Genomic DNA, 20,366 nt, shown 5'->3' with positions numbered 1-20,366 from the left:
AGTATAATAGAGAACAGTCATGTGTTGCAAAATGTGAGGAAAATATATACACCGTTTGGTTTTAAAAGCCGAATGGGTTTTGAGGCGCTATTAGAGGGGATAGGTTAGTAACTTGAAATTTTGATACATAGTTTGGATACGCTTACTGGCTTGCGCGAGGTTGGCCCTCATACCCGTTGGCTGGGGCGCGAGCTTCTTGGGAGCATCGGGTTTGACTCCGAATCGAACAGAAGGAGGTGGTCCGGTCTTTTGTGGCTGCAGGGGCGCGGCAGTCGGTTGCTGAGGAATTGGAGGTACTGGTGGAGGTGATGTGGTGTAGGGTGTTCCAGTAAGGCCGTTCATACCAGTAGGCTGAGGCTGCAATGCCGGAGGAAGGACAGAGTTGATACCAGTTTGCATTGGCTGTTGGACCGGGGATTGGAAGCCTCCAAATCCTGTCGGCTGGGGTGCAAGGCCCTGGCCATTCATAAACGGCTGCTGCTGCTGTTGCTGCTGAATTCCGAACTGAGACTGCGGCTGGAAACCGGTTGGCTGTGGCATCAATCCATTTTGGAACTGATTTTGAGGCATGAATCCAGTGGCCTGGGGTTGGATTGACTGTTGGAACCGCTGCTGGCTCAACTCGGCCAGACTTTGCCCCGGAGGAGCAACTGGGGGACCTGCTTGAGGGATTCCCGTCAATTGAGGCTGCAAAGGAGTGGCACCAAAGGAATTTTGCTGAGGGAAGTTCTGAGGTGCTGACAGCGGTCGTTGCGGGGGAGGGGGGAGGAGAGAGTTCTGGCTCAAATTCTGAGGGGCCTGAGGACGCTGTCTTGCTTGCTGTTGGAAGCTGGTCGCTTGGGGACTGAATCCTTGGGGCTGTCCCAACTGAGCGAAAAAGCCGGGAGTAGCTCCTGTCTGTTGTGGCTGCAAGGGTGTTGGCTGCGCCGCTGGGACAGCCGTTGGTTGGGCCTGGATGGCTGGAGCCGGCGGGGCGGCGTTTGGTTGCAGGGGAGGATGCAGGATAGACAGGTCCGCTAAAGCCCCGGTCAGCTGCTGTTGGGTTGGCGGCTGGGTGGTTGTGGGTGACACCGCGGCCGGAGGGGATGCGGGTGCAGGTGCAGGTGCAGGTGCAGGCGCAGGAGCTGCCGATTGCTTTGGCTGCTTTACCTCCCACGCATCGTCGTCAAACCCGCGCTGGACAGGCTTTTCGGCAGCAGCAGAAACTGGTGGGGTTTCGTTCTGCTCCGGAGACTTGGGAGTGTCCTTCTGCTCGAAAGCCTTCGGATCAACTACATCGCCGGTCTGGACGGCTGGGGATGGACGGCCTTTACGAGTGTTGTTGCGCAAGACACCGCCAGGGCCGGAGAAGAGACCACTTGGACCACCTTCCTCGCCATTACCAATAACCTCCTCTCCACCAAAACTGACATTTCTCAGTTTAGATGACTTGGCACCTGTACGGCTAAAGGTAGTGTCCAAGTAGCGCATGACTCGCAAGATATCACCCTCCTTCAAACCAAGAGTTCGAAGAGTTTCTGGCGTGATATCTGGCAGAATGCTTTCGTCCATGGAATCTTTGATGAAGTTCTGGGCATATCTTTCGCACTGATGCGGACCAACGCCCGCTTTCAGGAAGAAATCGAACCAATCGTAGTCGGACTGCTGTATAGCCGCGCCGGATCGTTTGGCCTCTGGCTTGGGTGTCTCCGGCTCAGTACGGCTGCGACGAATGTCGGAAAGTGGTTTATCTTCATCCAACGAGACCCCAGTCGCTTTCTCAACGTACTCTAGATCCTCAATAGACATCTTTGCAATTGGAACGGCAATTTTAACGCCGTTTTGCTTATGCAGGTGAATTTTTCCGTCTTGGAGACCGATGAATTGCGCGTCCACAGTGAATGTCTTGGTACGGTCTGTCCAAGATCTCGTCTTACCAGGGTCCGGCTCTGTTAACATCATTAGCACGAGAGATTCTTATATGGGAAAATATTTCAGGGCTTACTTGGCTTGCTGCTGCTTTTACTATCGCGCTTGCTCTGACGCTGTGAAGGGCTGTTAGCATCATCCTATACCTAAGCGGTTCAAATAGCACTATCGAAGGAATTCTGCTTACCTCAGAGGTGGGTGAGTCCACTGAGTCTGCTTTGGACTTTCGCGATGCCTGTTTAGTCAATCGCGCCTCCTCCAATCGGTTTTTCTCGACCGACGACAGGCCTGATTCGACTCCAGTGGGCTCTTTGGAAACGGTTCCAGTTATCTCGACATAGCTGCTTGGAACCACTCCCTCTCGTCCATTCTTCACCCGACGAACCATCCACCACTCTTCGGATTTGGTGTCATCCACGACGATCACCTCGTCTCCAACGGCTACAGTCACCTCATCATCACCCTGCGCCATGAAGTCATACAAGATCTGACCCTTTTTCTGTCCACCACCGCCAGATCCAGCAGCGATAACTTCCTTTAGACCCTCGGCCCGGAAGGCCCCTGCGATTTCACCAAGGGCGGACACAATTTCCCTTGCGGTGTCCTTTGCGCCGGCATGAAAATCGATGCTCTTACTGGGGCGTACCAAATCAACGAAAACATGCTTCCCTTCGATGGAGTAGTGGCTAAGCTTGTCCGCAGTCCATTCCTGCTGGTTGCCATCGCCCTCCGGAGAGATGAAGATAGTACCGGTGGCGATGTTGATACCTAAGGTTGTAGGCATCTTCTTCCGCTTGCCCATTGCCTCCACCATTTCGTTGATGTTGTACAAGTGATAACCAGAAGGAGAGTGCGGGGTGGCTCCGCCAACCCTATTGAAAGGCGGGGACTCCTGCACGTGTCCTTCTCGGTCACTGTCCTTGATTGAGGGATACCGCGGCCGTGGGGGTGGAGAGGGTTCTGGGGGAGAATATTGGCGCACAGGCGGGGCAACATGTTCAGACGGTGGTCGCTGTGGTAAAGTCGGTGGAGGCGAGGGTTCATCATCGGGTTCATAGGATGGCTGATAGACGGGCTCAGGAGGCGGAGGCACAGCCCTGGTGGGTTCGGGGTCGGCGGCAGATGCGTGCTGCTTATGGATAATATCCGCGATTGCTGCAGCTGCTGGATTCTGAGCTGTGTCGATTGGAGAGCTTGATGTTGGGGCTTCGGGCTCGTCCTCTTGCACCTCCGACACCGCTGGTCGTTGCGGAAGAGCGGGAGCGGGGGACTCTTGTGGAACAGGCGGGGAAACGGGGGCGGCTGCGGCGGCAGGAGCAGCATGATGTTCCAAAAATTCGATATAATTCGAAGGGGCAAATCCGAAATCTGCGTTCACGCCCACCAAAGTCCAATCCGGATCCGAGGTGTCGTATACCTCAAGCTCTGCATCTTCCGAAAAGGATACCTCCTCGTCTGTTTGGCGTGTGTAATCGTAAAGCGCTTTTGCACCGTGAATAGGTTGAGCCTGTTAGCCATAACGAGCTGTTAGCATACGCCAATGATGTTAAAGCCCAACGCAACCTCCAGGAGGCTGCTTCAGGGGCAAAACCACTATCGCTCCGCAATAAAACGGACGACAGTAGCTAGCCGCACAACGGCATAGACAAAGAAAAATCCTCCAAAAGAAATCCGGCCTGAAAACAAGGATCGATAGAATATAACAGGTTGGCCTTACCTCCTCGACGTAGTTGTTCGGTACTAAACCCTCCGGTTCATCCTCGTCTTCCCGTTCTGCCTTTTTCTTCGCTTTCCACCAACTATCTTCGGCGCTTTTCTCGAGGATATAGAGCAAATCGCCCTCGCGAAGCTCCAGCTCTCCCTCCCCTTGAGGGTGGTAATCGTACAAGGACGTGTATACTCCGAGGAACCCCATTATGGAATGAGTCCCCGGGATCGCACCGTTCCGGTCAGATAACGATGAAGGGAGTGATTATAATGTGACCACTTCTGGCGTTACCGCTGCTGAGTGGATAGCATTCAGATTGCGATATAGCGCCTCTTGTCGGGCCGTGGAGGAATCGATCCGTCGTCGTTGGTTGCCGTCGCCGTTCGAAATCGGAGGTTGGGGATACCTCCACTGGGTCGGTCGGGGGGATGAATGGCCTTGGCAAATAGTTCTGGCCAGAAGTTGGCAGACGGATTGGAGATGCGGCCACGTGGAAGAGCAAAGAGGTGGCGGTTGAAGAGGGGGGTTGGGGAGTTTAAAATTGTCGATTCAAGGATAGGGGAGAGAAGGAAAAGAAGGAAGAGAGAGAGAGAGAGAGGGAGGGAGGGAGTTGTTGTGGATCGTCAGCTTCTGGGGGGGAAGTTGGACGGTTTGAGGGGCGGCGGGCGGAAGAAGCGTGGAAGGCGGTCACGTTCTGCAGCCTGTCAGATACGATGGCAGGAAGTGAGGGATAAAAAAGTACTATGGGGGGTTTTGATGGATTTAATGTTTGGAGAATAGTATGAACGGGGTGATAATTCTATTTATTGTTATTATTTTCTATCATGATAGCCCAGATTGTTGAAGCAGGGTGTCCATTCTCAATACCTAGAGTCTGACGTATTTGGGCATGAATGAATCCACACGGTTCCTGGCATCGGACGATCCACTTGGAATAGTAACATTGATGCATTCTGATGATCGTTTAAAGGGTTAATAGGGAGAATTCTCTAGATCCAATCTACATTTCCCCACAAAGTAGATTCCCTGAACGCCTGACCGGAATATGAAATTGATAAAATGCAATCAGAATGTACAGTACAAAAGGTGATATCAACTCATAGTTCGTCCTTGAACGTTTCTTCGCTACCCTTTTCTGATCCCCCATATGAGGGTTCTGGTTCCTTCTGTTCCTGGGTTTCTACCTTTTTCTCGGGCTGCTGCCCAGGTCGCTCCTGTGGTTGCTGCTTTGATGCCTCCTGCGACGTCTCCTTTGCCTGTCGCTGTGGCTGGTCTCCATCATTTGGCGCAGGCTTGGTTCCTGGGCGTTCACTGGTTCTCTCCTTGTAGGCACGGTCTCCTTCGAGCTCGTCTTCCTCATCAGCGTCCACAATGCCCCGAAGCCCGCGCTCTCCATTGGCCTCAACAACTTCTAGTGTCCAGTCCTTGCCATTGGCCAGCTCCTCGAGTTGCTTCTTCAATGTTTCAATCTTCTGCGGATCAAGGTCGTATTTCTTCAGCTCTTCCTTGGACAGCCATTGCACCTCCCCTTTCTCGCGCTTGGCAACCACATCCACCTTCTCCTCGCCAGCAGAGGCAACACGCCCCTTTTCGATCTTCTTGCCCTCTGTCCCAACCAGCTTCTGGGCTCCCACCTGAATGTCACCGACAATAGCAAACTCGGACGACTCTCCTGACTCGACCAATTGCTGAGACGAGAGGTAATTTTGCATCGCCTCCCATTCGGGAACTTCTTCAGGGGTCAGGACCTCTCGACACTCGATCGAGTGCACTTCATCCTGTTGAGGTGGCAAAAAAGCGACGTCGTTACATAGCCGGGGGGTATAAATCACCATCAGGTAGGAACAGGTCGTAAGTTCTTTGATCCAACCAATTCGGTCCGTAGATTGGGGATTGCAATGGAACTGAATTTCAACCTTTCGGTTCCGTCCTGTCAAGTCGCACTTAGTCCCGCCCTCGAGCCGTTGTACGAGGTATCGCGAGCCCCCTTTCGTCTGAAGTTCCGCCAGGTCTGTGGTTGTTGCCTTCTTTCGCTCAGCCTCACCATCCATTTCATCATCATCACCTCGTCGGAATCTTCCCAGGATGAACGATTGTGTCGTTGGGTCTTCCATAGGTGGATAGTTGGGGACCCCGCTGCCAAATGGGAGAGCATGGAATTGCTTGATTTGCTTCTTGTAGCAGAAAGAGTAAGACCACCACCCGGATATGTAATACATGCATTTGCCCTCCATGTCGCGCAGAAGCTCAAGACCGCGATCCGTGGCCCGTGCAAGCTCTTTGTGCTTCTCAACTTCACTTGATTCTTCCGTGCGAGTGCGGTTGAGATCACCAGTGTCGATGTGCGGGATCTGACAGAGATACCGTTGTCCTTCGAGGGTCATTTCTTCATATGTGACGGCAGATTCATCTTTATTTGCCCCGTTTTGATTGTGAGAAGGGTCTGATGAACTATCCTTTCCCATGTAAACCTGCGGATTCTTGTCGGAATGCTTTTGGTTTTCATCGAATGTCGAGGCCTGCGCTTGTAGCAACTCCCTTGCTTGCGATTCGAGGACGTAGCTTTCGGGGAACAGGACTTGGAACTGTACAGAGGAAATTTTAATAAAGACAATCTTTAGAGGGAAGTGAGGCCTGTATTGGACTGCAAGACTGGGAATCCGGAGAAAACATACTTGAGGGAATGCCAGAAGATCATCATGGATGTTGAACACCTTCTTGCTCGCTAAAACACCGGACGTAGCGCACGCCAGCGCTAGTAAAGGTGCGATAAACCTTCGTTGCCCCATGATGTTCGTCGTTGGATGAGATCAAATGGTATGTGCTTCCCAAGCCAGTTGGGATGGAGGAGCTTCCCCGCAGGGGCTAGAAGATCGCGAAAGCTTCGTATTTCGGGCCCGCGACGCGAGTTCGTTTGTCGCAATTACAGAAAAGAAAACCAGTATCAAATATAGATAAGAAACATGATATGTTGTAATAATTAACGGCTAGAAAGCATTGTGCTGCAGCAAGGCCGGACGGACAACATGACAGCTGGTGAGACTCGGTTGGACCGAGTGGTGCTATTCGGCTGGCGTGGAGGATCGCTCAGTGGCCTTATCGGGGTTGCAGCACGTGTTTTTACGGTACAGAGGATAATTATGCATCATACCCCGTAGTAATATTGGCATAATTATGCCATTCAATCGGTTATTATTTGTATTATGCTTCTTAATTATGAGTATATTCAATACTCCTAGGAGAAATATTGCTGGCATTACTCCATGTAGGTTGCAGATTCAAACTCCTTTCGGTAGTCCGGATGTCTAGATTAAGCAATCATTATTTGATTCTTAACAATACCATGCATTTTTTGATTGAAAGCCATAAAAATTCCATAATCATCAATAATGAAAAATAATCGCATTCGATGACTCTCATATATGTTCTAGGTTATGACCTTCACTGCCGCATTGGGTTAGCGCCGCTTAACCATTGCTGACGCCCTTCTTTGTAATCGCTGTTGATGACTGATTCCTCGCAAAGCAGTGGTCGATGGTTTCTCCCCACCTTTCAGGGCTAAGAAAGATGCATATAAGAATGATTAATTGGATCCAGAATACAATGAATGATTTTGACTAACGCTGACAGCTTGATTTTCAATATTTTCTCCATTGCTCCAAGAACCTTCTACCCAGTTCAGTGCTTGAGTCTCTCGTGTATAAATACCCCCCGCTTGAGTCGATGAAACTGCTTCTGTCACTTTTGATTTGCATCACAGCAATTCTTCTTTCTTATAACAATAATACCAACAAACTTAAGGATCTAGTTTTCTACGTGCAACAACAAGTTCCTATCACCTTGTCGCAGTACTTGAAGAACAACCTCACTACCACTACTCCCGACATCGACACCGAGTTCATCCCCATCGTCAAACCGATTAACGAAATGGCTGTTCCCCGCACTATCCGTCAGGCATTCCTAGCCATTGAGCAGGCTGAAGGCGCAGGTGCGCGTGTTCGTCGCTCCATCGGCACAGCCAAGCTTCGCAACTTCAGTCCTTTCCTCATGCTCGACCACTTCACCATTGGAGCGGGCGCAGGATTCCCCGATCACCCTCACCGTGGCCAAGAGACCATCACCTATCTCCTTTCAGGAGGTGTAGACCATGAGGATTTTGCCGGCAACAAGGGCACTATTGGACCGGGTGACTTGCAGTTCATGACGGCCGGAAAGGGTATCATGCACGCGGAGATGCCCCGCGAAAACCCCGATGGCAGCCCCAACGTCGGTATGCAGTTGTGGGTGGACTTGCCCAAGAAGCTGAAGATGTGCGAACCCCGGTACCGTGACCTGCGTGCCTCTGAGATCCCCATTGCCAATCTGGATGACGGTCGCGTCACTGTCAAGGTCATCTCGGGTCAGTCGCACGGCGTCGACTCTGTCCGGGATTTGGCATACACCCCCGTGTGGCTCTTGGATGTCACCATCAAGCCTGGTGGTCGAATTTCGCAGCCTCTCCCGGTAGGATGGAATGCTTTCGCCTACACACTGTCCGGCAACACTATTTTCGGATCCAACGATTCCACCCAGAATATCAAGCAATACCACAATGTTGTGTTTGAGCAGAAGGGCGACTTCATCGAGGCATCTGTTCCAGACAACGCCGAGTCGGAATCGCGCTTCATCTTGGTGGCTGGTCAACCACTAGACCAGAAGGTGGTCCAGTACGGACCGTTTGTCCTGAACAGCCAAGAAGAGGTTTACCAGGCGATGCTGGACTACCAGACCGCATCCAATGGATTTGAGAAGTCTCGTGGATGGGAGAGCGATATTGGCAAGAGAATGCGTTAGATGGTTTGATTTTTGTATTATGCACCGGCGTTAGTTTAGGATTATGAGCAAAATTATAATATTATGTCTACTGTTTATATCTGCTGAGTATTTACACATCGGTTCATCTAGCATAGCACAACGTGGTTATTCTCCATGTTTCTGTATTATAAGTGGGGCTCCTATCAGCACCCTACTAGCTGATAATGAATCCCTGCTAGTCAGGGCACAGAGCAAATATCATCCAATGGAATCCGCATGTGATGCGCAGATTGTGAGGTTACAGCATCAATTAATCTATCATCCGAGAAGCGAGATAATGCCGAGATAGTAGCAATGGACGATTTAAAAACCATCTTCTCCCTCTTGGTTTGTTTTCAGACTCTTTCTTCAACACACTTAATTGATTGTACCATGCACTCCTTATCTTTATGTGCAGCATTGGCTGCTGCGCTGTCAAACATTGCCTCTGCTTCTCTCTACGGCGAGAGCTATCTTAACCATTCTTGTGTCTTGCGTATGTTAAGTCTCATTAAATATCGAACTATATTAGCATGTCTAATTTATTAGATGACCCTATTCCTTCTTGCTCTAAAAATGCTACCTTGGCCAACGTCGACACCTGCTGTACAGAAACATTTGGTGGATTGGTCATGAGTACGCAATTCTGGGATACATACACAGGTCTGGAGTCAGAGGGTCAAGTGCTGCCAAAGAATAGTTGGACTTTGCATGGCCTGTGGCCGGATTTTTGCAATGGATCGTATACCCAGTACTGTGATCTCAGCAGACAATATGATCCCTCTCCTTCCCCGAGTACTCTGGATAACGGTATGTTGTGGTCTGAACGGTCTGAATAATATGTGGTTATTGTGCTAAGCTGTTCAGGAGCTGCTATTCCCCCATGGAAAGGACCGAGCATCGACAGCTTGATAGAGCCGTTTGGGAGGAAAGATTTACTGGCATACATGAACAAGTCAGTCATCAGCCTTGTTCTACCCATCGACAATCCGCTAATAATACCATAGATACTGGGTGGGTCAAGCTCAAAAAAGCAATATCCTCTGGGCCCATGAGTTCTCCAAACACGCTACTTGCTATTCCACCTTCGACATTCCCTGCTACGGTCCCCAATCTCCGGCCCACTACGATATCCTCGACTTCTTCACCACAGCTCTACTCTATTTCCGCCATCATCCCACCTACCAATGGCTCGCAGAGACGGGTATTACTCCATCTAACACCACCTCCTACACCCTCTCTAACCTCCAGTCTGCGCTGAAACGGGGGGCTGGTGCGAGACCGTATATTGGATGCAGTGGTCCTCGGTACAATGAGACAGACGCTGGACGAGGATCGATGGATGATGGATATACCGTGCTGGACCAGATTTATTACTATATGCACGTCTTGGGCCGACCACAGGATGGAATGGGAGTGCCTGTGGATGCATCTGTCGAGGGCTCGTTATCGAGCTGTGCGAAGAGTGAAGGGGGAGTTTGGTATTATGAAAGAGCCTCGGGATCGGAGGTCTAACTGTAGCTGTTTATATGATTCTTGATGGAACCCAGATTGCGTATCAATGTTGGGGGGGAAGTTTGGGATAGATATCACCAACACTCATACTAAGGGATTCGGATAATCCGAGAAGATCCGGAACAATCCGAGCTGCAGATTTTAAGCAGGATTGCGATTTCGGCGGGTCCAAATTGGATCTGTGGCTTAGTTCAATTGAGAATTTCAAGATTCGTCATTTTAATCCTGCATGAATTCAAGAGATAACAATCTATGGAATCTATGGATGCATCGTGTATCCTGTAGAGGCACGTGGTGCTCATCATGTGATATGGCAGTGCCATTCACTTTCTTCATGACAACTTCAAAATAAGCAAATCCCAATTCAAGACCCAGCATTGTTCGTCGTCCTAGGGCTAAGTAGTATTAGTCGTGCAGATCGCTTTTTTTGGTCCCCAACGGCACTTGCAACTAAGATCCTTCTTACTTATCTAGGGTCTAATGTCTACGTACGCAATGTGGAGCGATAGAAACCGGGGGTCCTGAGCATCCCGAATTTTCTGGCGATGACGAGTCTGTTCGTGCTAGAATGTTTGACACTCCATCTAGTCTTTCCACCAGTACCGCATGTGCGTACGTCAACAACACCAGGTGGGTAGTCGGTTGTCATATAAGGGATCAATGCACCCTGGGTCAGTCATGATGAAGGACATACAGTCACTCATTCTATATCATTATATTCCTCTCTCGAAAGATGAGAGTTCTTTCGTTTACGTTACTATCGACCCTTCTTGGGGCGGCTTTGGCCACTAACAATTTGACTGCGGGGATTCTCAAAGATGATGGAGGTACGTTATTTATTTTCAGGTATTCTTATCGTCATGCTAACGTCTGTCTACAGTTTCCCTAGGAGAATGGAAAGAAGCCTACGAAAAGGCATCTAAATTCGTCTCCAAGCTCACTACGACCCAGAAGCTGGAACTTATCACCGGCAGCAATGTCAACACTACCGATGGAACCTTCACGGCTCTCGAGTTCCTCGACGGCTCTATGGGTCTCCAAGACTACTACTATGTGTCGGCTTTCAGTCAATCCTCTGCCCTGTCCATGACCTGGGACAAAGATGCCATGTACGCCCAGGCCAGGGCTGTCGCAACCGAGTTCTATCTCAAAGGTATTCAAGTCGTTAACGGCCCAACATCCCAGCCGCTGGGTCGGACACCCTGGGGAGGTCGCTTGGTGGAGACCTTCGGCCCTGATCCTTATCTGAATGGTATTGTGACGGGTCTGAGCACCAAGGCGTATGTCGATACCGGTGTGATTCCTGGTGCCAAGGTATGTCTATCATCAGCTAGTCACGGGAGCATTGCTGACGATCTTTCAAACAGCATTTCCTTCTCAACGAACAAGAAACAAACCGAACCAGTGGAATGGGCGGCGGCGGAGGGGGTGGTGGTGCCGGTGGTGGCCCTGGTGGCTCAGGAGGCAACTCATCAATGCCAGGAAGCCCTCCGAGCAAAAGAAGCTCTAGCTCCGAAACTGAATCCGCTCCGTACTCCTCCAACGCCGACGACAAGACTCTGCACGAGACATACTTGTGGTCGTTTTACGACGCAGTGAAGAATGGCCTTGGAGCTGTCATGTGCGCCATGACCAAGGTCAACAACACATTGAGCTGTGAAAATTCCGAGCTTCTCTCCGAGCGCCTTAAGACTGAGCTGGGATTCCCTGGAATGGTGTTCCCGGATACCATGGCACAGAAAGACGCCCTTGGCTCTGCGATTAGTGGTCTTGATTACGGATCCAGCAGCATCTGGAGCACCTCTACCATGAAGGCATTGTTGTCGAATGGCAGTCTTCCCCAGACCCGTCTGAATGACATGGCTATCCGTAACCTGATGGCTTACTACTATGTCAACCTTGACAACGGAACTCAACCCTCAACTGCTGATACCGGTGCTTACATTGATGTCCGCGCAAACCACTCCAAGCTGATCCGGGCCAACGGTGCCAAGTCCATGGTCCTGCTGAAGAACATCGACAACGCATTGCCTCTGAAGAAGCCACACACCATGGCCATCTTCGGCTCCCACGCTCGCGCTGCAGTTGCCGGTCCTAACATGGAATTCACTGTCCAGGGAACCGGACCTACGTATGATGGCCACCTTGCCACAGACTCGGGATCCGGACAAGGCTCGCTTCCCTACTTGATCACACCTCAGGCCGCTCTGACCTACAGGGCTAGCGGGGATGGAACCATGATCCGATGGGTTCTCAATGACACATACAGCTCCGAACAGGGATCTACCCTCGTCATGAAGGGGTCTTCGACTACCTCTGTCACCCCTTCATACTCCGCGTATGCCACGGGTTCGGACGTCTGCCTCGTTTTCCTGAACGCCCTAGCAGGCGAGGGAGCGGATCGAACCGAACTCTACAACGCAGACCAAGATACATTGGTCAACACAATCGCCGACAACTGCAACAACACAGTCGTGGTTATCAACACCGTCGGTGCTCGTCTCGTCGACCAATGGATCAACCACCAGAATGTCACCGGCGTCCTGTACGGATCTCTTCTGGGCCAGGAATCCGGAAACTCAATCGTCGATGTCCTCTACGGTGATGTCAACCCCAGCGGTCGTCTGTCCTACACCATTGCAAAGAATGAAAGCGACTACAACGTCGGTCTTTGCTACACTGCGCAGTGCAACTTCACCGAAGGAAACTACATCGACTACCGCTACTTCGACGCCTACAACGTCACCCCCCGCTACGAGTTCGGTTACGGTCTCTCCTACACTACCTTCAACTACACCGACCTGAGCATTCACTCTCCCTCGAAACTCTCCGTCCACCCCACCGGCTCCCTCTCTGTCGGCGGCTACACCGACCTGTGGGATATCGTTGGCAAGGTCTCCGTCAAGATTCAAAACACCGGCGCTGTCCGTGGCTCCGAGGTGGCCCAGCTTTACATCGGCTACCCCGAAGTCGCAGACCAGCCTGTCCGACAGCTCCGTGGGTTTGAGAACGTCGATATTGACGCGGACGGGCACACTACCGTTACCTTTGAGCTGCGTCGTCGTGATATCTCTTACTGGGATGTTGTTGCCCAGCAGTGGGCGGTGGCCCCTGGCAAGTATCCCGTTAGTGTTGGAGCAAGCTCCCGAGACATTCGTCTCACGGGTAACTTGGAAGTCCAGACTGCTTAAGCGATTTTTGAGTTTGAACTGTGTTGAATTGGACACAAGTCATTCGTTATTACTCTTCCTCTATGTTATTTTAGACACTTACTAGATCTTAATGCCGGATCGTTATATAGACTTCCAATACCAAGTCAACTTTTCAGATAAAGGTTCCACCTGGTGTAGCTATGTAGAGTAACGGATAGCATTGTGGGCTCTAAAATCGCTCACATTGAAAGGCTAGAAATACAAATGGTGCTACTAGTTGAGATCTGGTTGTCTGGACGGGTTCGATTAGTCAAGTATTTAAGACCAAGAGCCCAAGAAAACAAAAGTCAATCTATTTTATAACTGTTTGCATGCTGGTATCAACAAAACTCTGAATAGGAGATGAGAGAATGACCAAACACCAACCCCAACGTGTAAAGCTTCAGATTGAGTATCATCCACTGATCCTATCACTCCACCTCCAATCCTCCATCCAAACACTCCAGTGTGCCATTTCGACCTTGGGCCGTCAAAACTGTATATCGCATATCTATTTTACATGGCAATTCAACGCCCATATCCCTGCACGAACAAATCCTTAAAAAAATGAAATAAGACGGTGACAACCGAAGATTGGAGTGTGAATTTGCCATCCATTATGATGGACTAAATCTCCCAACTGTTAACCAAACTTCAAAATGGCTAATGGCTAAATTATTTGGCAAAGTGCAAGTCGTAGTTCAGCCACTTGCGGGCATTAACGCCGTTGGGATCCAAACCAGGAGTTCCGTATGTCAGCGGCGCATAGAAGGCGAAGCCGAAGAAGGTGAATCCGAGGATAGCTAAAGTGGCAACCCAGCATGCAATCATCGACTTACGGCCCATGCGCTCGGAGGCAGTGATGAAACGGCGGGGAGAAGCGCCAACCTTGTTCTTGCCGGAAGGATCTTCTCTCACAATCGCATTGATGGAGATGGGTGCAACATTGAAGATGAATTCAACCAAGGCACCGGTAACCAGAGCAGATGCCAAGTGGGCAGGGAGGTAGTGGTGCAAGAAACGTTGACGGCCCATCAACCAGAAGGGGAAGTAGTGAGCAGCCCAGCAAAGGAACAAGAATCCGGTGCTGTTGTACAAGCGCGAACGTGCACCAGCGCCCCAAACTAAGAAATGGTTAGCTACATCTTAACTGGTTAGACTCATGAGATAAGAGAAAACTTACTTTCTTCCAAAGCATCAACACCACGTCGGAGAGAAAGCTGGTCAGCACCAACGACACCGGCAAAAACCGCCAACAAACTGCTCGCAATCCACCATCCAATGGGGTTACCAAGGAAGTAGATCTGCTCACGGGTGTCGTTCTTGGTCCAGAAGCTGACACCACGCAGAAGGAAGGGCCACTGGAAGGGCTCACTGGCATAGGGGTGGCTGCTGGTCAATGCATTGTTGTGGTGGAACATGGCACGCTGCAGCTCGAGGTACTTTCGGAAGAAGGACAGCTTCTTGACCTTGCGTTCCTCCCTGACCAACCGCGGGCTGTCTTCGGGCAGAGATTCAATCGCATCCACAAACCACAAGTTGCTCGACTGCAGAACGTTCTTGTTACCGTTGATCTCGGCTTGCTTGAATCCCCATTCTGGCAACGGAGTGGTGTGTGTCCACAATGCGACCCGCGTAGGGACATGGATCAGCTTAAAGTGGCTCGAAAGGGTCTTGAATTCCTGCCCAGGCTTGCCGTGTTCGATCTTGATCTCGAACAAAGTATCGTTGTGTCTCTCGCCACTGGCCAGTTCTTGCGGCACAGTGGTAAATTCCTGGTTGGTAGGGAAGTAAGGAGATGCAACATCATGAGTGAGAAGATAAGTGTCGGTTCCCAAGTGACGAAGCTGAACAATGTCACCGTTGCGCACCTTGTGGCCTTGAGCCTCAGTGTCTGGCAATGGGACAGTAGGCAGAATCTGCCAGTTGTTGTTGGTGTCATTGTATGGGTATCCGGTGACTTGCTGGCCCTGGCTCGAAATACGTCCGTCGTCGTAGCGCAGAGGGTATTTCTCCCAGTGACTGTGGAGAAGGACCTTGGTGTCCTTGTGTCTCATACTGATGGCATCGTAGTATTCAATTCCAACGGACTGCGCGGACATGAGGTTGTCGCTAAGGGTTTCCTGGAACTCGGGGGTCATGAAATCGTCACCCGGGCCAGATCGGTTGAGAATCGCGAAATGAACCTGGAACCAGAAGAGGTAGAAGAAGAACGGCACAATGACGAGACCGACAAAGCGCGCAGCAAAGTGCTTACCCCACTGGACCATGTCAAGAGCACCGCGGGGGCGGTTGATGTCCAGCAGGTTCCAGAGGTCGACTAAGACCGCAGAGCCGATAGTGACGAAGGTGAACACACCCACGTACTTGGTAGAGATCACACAGCTGAGGGAAACACCAGTCAACAGGAGCCACTTCCACCACTTGCGACCAAAGGGCTCATGGCGCAGCTTGTAGAAGCGAACGTAGCACAGGATGCTAAGCGCCATGGTGATGACGAGGGTAGCATCGAGGAGGATAAGTCTGTCTTCACCAATGTGAGCGTTGTCGAACAGAACGAGGCCGGCAGCCAGCACGCAAGCAGGCAACGAGTATCCAGACTCCCACATAATCATGAACACGACCGGGATGGTCAGGGCACCGAGTGTCGCAGGCAATGCGCGGAGACCGACATAGGGGACCTTGTTTTCAATGTACGAGTCGCCAATGTTGTCGAACAAAAAGTGGCCATCGTATCCAATCAACCAGCCCATCAAAGCGAAGAGAAGTTTACCAAACGGAGGGTGGACATCGAAGAAGTAGGTACGTTGAAGGTAGTAAGAAGCGAACTATTCAGTCAAACCAAGTCAGACCGAATCATCCTATCCCAAGCCATTGACGCGCGCGCGCGCAAGACTCACCTTTCCAAAGTGCACCTCATCGAATACAACCTCATCAGGATAAGAAATCTTGTAGAAACGGGTGATAAATGCCAGCACCGTCAGAATAGTTAGGGCCAGCCTATAATCCCACTCTGACTTGCGCTTGGGAGCTGCCTCTCCCGAAACGAAAGAGGGCTCCTCATCTGAGGGCAGGGCGGTATAAACCTCCTTCTTTCCGCCTCTCTTGCGGAGAGACGGCGGAGATTGAGACATGATCGAGAAGGAAAAGGAAAATAATGTAGAGAGCGACCAGAGACCACCTAATGAGCTGGTAAAGGGGAACCAACAAAGTGATGTCAGTCCTAAGTTCAACAAACAAAAATGTCAATGGCAATATGGGACTATTGAAAACTTACAATGGTCACGTAATGGGCATGATAAAAAAGAAAGGCTGCCAGAAGAAAGAAAAGAGGAGAAGATGAAGCCGTTGATGGGATGACAATATGCCTGCTATCAGCTAGTGAGGGCCGGACAATCGGATTGCGTGTCTTCTTCGTCTCCCTCCGCGGAACGGGAAAAACAAGGCGGTGGGGGCTGCAAGCAGACCGATGCAAGCGGCCAGCCTGAAAAATGGGCGATGTTTTAAGATGGAGATGGCGTGGACGTTGAGGATTTTGTGTTTCATATTCATATTGTATCATATTTATCAAATGAGAATTAGATAAAAGAAAAAAGAAGCAAAAAGTATGGGATATCCGAAAAAACAGGCTCCACCAACGCTCTTAACTCTCAAATGTAGATATTGTATCCGCAAACATTTCCAAGAAAAGAGTAAATAAATAAACACACATAAAAGGACGAGGGTCCTGTGGTTACTCCCCATCAGATATTTTCAATAACTCCAATTCCGTCGTAACTAAAGATTCAAACTCCGATCGAGGAATCCCCGTGCTTTTGGCAAGACGGAACAAACTCTTGATGTTCGAGCTGATATGCTGCTTCACGCCTATTTCACAGGCAGATTGGCTTTCTGCCTCATGTTCCAGCTTTGCCACTGCGTCGGATCTAGTTGACGAGGCAGACGACGGTCGAGGGTGGTTGAGCGCCGTGGCAGCTTGCTCGTTGGCAGCTGTGCCAGCAGAGTAGCCGTTGGTACGGGGTGGCTCTGCAGCACCTGATCCGTTGACCTTTTGAAGAAGACCAGCTAGCATATTCCCGTTTAGAGACGAGGGCCCGAACTCAGGCTGCTCCTCCGACGGGTCGTGGTTGTCCATCGCCGGCTGCACATCGGCATACCGAGAGAAGTATGACGCTTCTGAGTCGCCTCCATTCTGAAGAGAGGAGACTGGATTGGGAGCCGGTGTCTTGACGTTTGGTGTTCTGCCAGGTGTAGCATCATACTGGGCCCAGTAATCAGCATCGTCATCTTCTTCCTCTGCATCTTGTGCCTGTTGCTTCTCGCTCTTTTCTGCTGCCTGCAAAGCATCCTCTACCAGATTTTCTCTTGCCTGCAGATTTGCCTCCCCAATAGAGATAGACCAGGCGTCGTCATCTGGTCCTTCTTGGGGCTGGAGTTCTGCTACCCGCCAGCCAGGTCCTCCGCCCTCTTGATCATCCGGACACCAGAGATAAATCGTCTTTAAGCTGTAATCCGACAAGAGTATCTTAGACTGAAGTGTCTCTTCATCCACCCGTTTGTAAGTCACAGGAATCTCGTCGGGAAGCTCGATCTCGCCCGATACCGGGTGGGGTTCGAAGCTTGCTCCATCCACCAAAGATTGAATACGCTCTGCTTTGGCTTCATCCCAGCATAGTAATCGAAGCCATGAATCGGTAGGAGATGAGGATACTGAGCTGATGATCTGAACTCGCTGGCGGAGAATAGGCGAAAGGAGGGGAAGTAAAGCGGGGGGTGGACGCGGCGACACGAAGGCGAGAGGAAGACATGCCAACAAAGGAGGGAGAAGAGTTCGAGGATCCGGGGGGTTAATGAGCTCGACCATATTGACTATGATGGCGTAGTTATTCTAATTCTCTTTATTGTAGGGAAACTGGTACAAATGTCGATCAACAAGAGCTTTAGAAGGCAGTTTAGCAGACTCTGTTTAAGTGGAGAAACAAACACAGCCCGATTGCGGTGAGATATTCGACAATAGAGGAACAATGAAAGTGGAACGACCCAGATATAAGAATCAAGGAGATAAAGAGCAGAAATCCTGTTCCCCTTAAAGCTGCATGATAACAGGGAGACCAGTTGTTCACTCCTCTACGCATGGGTGGCTCCCTTCGCCCGAAATGCAGGCGTGGGTCGGCTCGAGGGAACATTGCGGGGTCGGCAATGGAGCCATATTTCTCGAGGATGAGCCACTGAGGGCAGCGAGATTGGTCATGGAGAAAAGGAACTGGAGATGGGGATGGAGATTGCGATGGAGCCGAGAGTGATGAACAGAGATCTATCTTGGAGATAAGTTGGAGATGGCTGGAAGGCTCCGTGGTGAATGGTGACAGTCGCCGCCAATCATGACAAGCGCGCCATCATCACCAATTATTGTTCTGTCCAGTGATTCACGAGAATTTGGTAGACAAGACTTTTAGCAACGATCTAATTTCAATCTAAACAGCTCATCAACGAGGCTAGGTGCTCTTCGCACAAAAATGGGTTGAACTATCTACACTGTCTTTCTACGCCTGCGACAGCTATATAAAAGACACGCCACAACCAAAAACAGCAATGCCCCTCCAACTCCAGCACACAACCCAATAACCAACGAGCGATGGCGATCAACCCAGGATGCCAGGCTATCACCAGTACTCCGGTTATTACCACCATTGCCTGAACTACACTCCCCTCGCCACTGGCATGTTGCTGCGTCGCAGCATTCAGCATCACGCCCTTCACACGAGTCTCCCCCACAATCACACTCTTCTCCATCCTCGACAATTCCGTTTCCACAGGTCCCGGGGGAATTGATCGTCCCGTTATTCCAAGCATCATTATAGTCGACGAGACAGCGAGTGTTGACACTTCCCGTCCTTAGTTGAGAACAGACGTTGCCAATGCTGCAGGGTGAAAACCGGGTCATTCCAATTGCTACCGAGGGATTCATTATATATTCCCCACCGGCATCACAAGTGGAAGAAGACAGAGGACAGCACTGTGATGTCGAACCATATCCTGCAGCGCAAGTATTAGAGTTACAGTCGTGAACAGCACCGAACGTATGAGCCGATTCATGGCTGGGTACATTAGTATGTCTCTTTGGAGAAACGATGAGAAGAAGAAAACCTGAAGACTTACGCAAAAACTTGCCACTCAGCATTTTCCACGCGAGCAACCACGTTCGCTCCTACTGAGGTTGTATACCCAAACGACCCATAATTGCACAATGCTCCGATCCAAGACACTCCAACTTCACCCCCAGTGTTACACTCCGTCATTAGTGTCCAGTACGCATTGTCATCATCGTCAATTGAGCCTCGCCATGATGAGAAGCGATTTAACCGCCAGTTGAGATCTCCCGTTGAGCAAGCAACGTTCCACGGTGTTGAATCTGAAGCGCTCCCAGGACACGCTGCATCGCTGATGGTCAGGTTACGCAGACCGAGAGAAATGTTAAAGCTATTCTCAAAGACAACTGAGGCAGTATTGACCACGCTGAGAATATTTTGACGGACGGCATCAGTGGAATCGAAGGCTGCCGTGTAGGAGCAATCGGTTGCGATGCCAACATAGGCCACTCTGCGTCTATTAGGACAGCCAGACGTGCTACCTATAGTATCTGTAAGGTCTCCTTGGTTGAACTGGCGTTCCAATAGGGCGAAAGATGGTTCGATTGAATGGTGTTCCCCAGACCTGCAAATCGACTGGGGAAATGATGATTTATCATCCGATCGACCTTCCAGGTTAGACTTTGAAATTCGATAGACCATGACCTGCTCTTTTGCATTGCCTGTATCTTCTGTCACAGTGGACTGTGATCGAATCTGATACTGCTCAGAGGCGATGGTAAATGCACCCTCAAATAAAGGATCAACTCCATCCCTGAGCATCAATATGCGAGCCCATCCAACTTTTTCCCATGCAGATGGTGTCCAAACTGTCCCCTTGAATATTCGATGCATCGACGGGGTAATTAAATCGCTATGGCTGATCTTTCCCTCGGTATCCAAATACTGGACATGTGTGTCTTTTGAAATCAAGTCTTTATTAGGCTCCAAAACAAACGTTAAATTTTGGCTATATCCCTTAATACCAAAGGTGATGTTAAATTCCGAAGCTGCCGTGATGCGGTTGGAGGGGGTGTGGATGACTGCATTCTGCAAAGGAGATGGATTTGCATCGAGGTGCGC

General features: G+C 50.4%; 8 protein-coding genes across 8 annotated transcripts; 3 read left to right on the top strand and 5 right to left on the bottom strand.

The window, feature by feature from the left end:
• Window positions 1-61: 61 nt before the first annotated feature.
• ASPWEDRAFT_30842 (cytoskeletal protein-binding protein SLA1) lies at window positions 62-3,823 on the bottom strand (the record flags this gene model as incomplete). The annotated part of the gene is made up of 5 exons (XM_040833473.1): window positions 62-87; window positions 147-1,928; window positions 1,985-2,024; window positions 2,096-3,415; window positions 3,626-3,823. 5 exons carry the CDS (start codon window positions 3,821-3,823, stop codon window positions 62-64), a joined length of 3,366 nt encoding a protein of 1,121 aa, XP_040685554.1.
• Window positions 3,824-4,402: 579 nt separating this feature from the next.
• Window positions 4,403-6,692, bottom strand: ASPWEDRAFT_43883 (uncharacterized protein). Its single transcript, XM_040836133.1, has 2 exons — window positions 6,292-6,692; window positions 4,403-6,201 (listed from the first exon to the last, which is right to left on the bottom strand). The coding sequence occupies exons 1-2, from the start codon at window positions 6,403-6,405 to the stop codon at window positions 4,714-4,716; spliced, it is 1,602 nt and encodes a 533-aa protein (XP_040685553.1). The 5' UTR covers window positions 6,406-6,692; the 3' UTR covers window positions 4,403-4,713.
• Window positions 6,693-7,077: 385 nt separating this feature from the next.
• ASPWEDRAFT_43882 (pirin family protein) lies at window positions 7,078-8,714 on the top strand. Its single transcript, XM_040836132.1, has one exon. It carries the CDS (start codon window positions 7,340-7,342, stop codon window positions 8,447-8,449), a length of 1,110 nt encoding a protein of 369 aa, XP_040685552.1. The 5' UTR covers window positions 7,078-7,339; the 3' UTR covers window positions 8,450-8,714.
• A 128-nt stretch (window positions 8,715-8,842) lies between these two features.
• Window positions 8,843-9,964, top strand: ASPWEDRAFT_175188 (T2 family ribonuclease; the record flags this gene model as incomplete). Its single annotated transcript, XM_040831327.1, has 4 exons — window positions 8,843-8,945; window positions 8,999-9,259; window positions 9,317-9,404; window positions 9,457-9,964. The coding sequence occupies 4 exons, from the start codon at window positions 8,843-8,845 to the stop codon at window positions 9,962-9,964; spliced, it is 960 nt and encodes a 319-aa protein (XP_040685551.1).
• Window positions 9,965-10,343: 379 nt separating this feature from the next.
• ASPWEDRAFT_186118 (uncharacterized protein) lies at window positions 10,344-13,280 on the top strand. Its single transcript, XM_040832113.1, has 3 exons — window positions 10,344-10,791; window positions 10,845-11,278; window positions 11,332-13,280. The coding sequence occupies exons 1-3, from the start codon at window positions 10,698-10,700 to the stop codon at window positions 13,153-13,155; spliced, it is 2,352 nt and encodes a 783-aa protein (XP_040685550.1). The 5' UTR covers window positions 10,344-10,697; the 3' UTR covers window positions 13,156-13,280.
• A 550-nt stretch (window positions 13,281-13,830) lies between these two features.
• pmt4 (dolichyl-phosphate-mannose-protein mannosyltransferase) lies at window positions 13,831-16,289 on the bottom strand (the record flags this gene model as incomplete). Its single annotated transcript, XM_040831326.1, has 3 exons — window positions 13,831-14,279; window positions 14,339-15,983; window positions 16,056-16,289. 3 exons carry the CDS (start codon window positions 16,287-16,289, stop codon window positions 13,831-13,833), a joined length of 2,328 nt encoding a protein of 775 aa, XP_040685549.1.
• Window positions 16,290-16,888: 599 nt separating this feature from the next.
• ASPWEDRAFT_53660 (uncharacterized protein) lies at window positions 16,889-18,019 on the bottom strand (the record flags this gene model as incomplete). The annotated part of the gene is made up of 1 exon (XM_040837924.1): window positions 16,889-18,019. The coding sequence occupies one exon, from the start codon at window positions 18,017-18,019 to the stop codon at window positions 16,889-16,891; it is 1,131 nt and encodes a 376-aa protein (XP_040685548.1).
• A 666-nt stretch (window positions 18,020-18,685) lies between these two features.
• Window positions 18,686-20,291, bottom strand: admA (ADAM family of metalloprotease ADM-A; the record flags this gene model as incomplete). Its single annotated transcript, XM_040828752.1, has 2 exons — window positions 18,686-19,253; window positions 19,315-20,291. Coding segments are annotated over 2 exons (1,545 nt in total), but the record flags the coding sequence as incomplete, so codon positions are not given.
• Between the last annotated feature and the right edge of the window lie 75 nt (window positions 20,292-20,366).

Source organism: Aspergillus wentii (assembly GCF_001890725.1).
Source record: "Aspergillus wentii DTO 134E9 unplaced genomic scaffold ASPWEscaffold_7, whole genome shotgun sequence".
Classification (NCBI taxonomy): Eukaryota; Fungi; Ascomycota; class Eurotiomycetes; order Eurotiales; family Aspergillaceae; genus Aspergillus; species Aspergillus wentii.
This window is presented reverse-complemented; position numbering and strand designations above follow the sequence as displayed.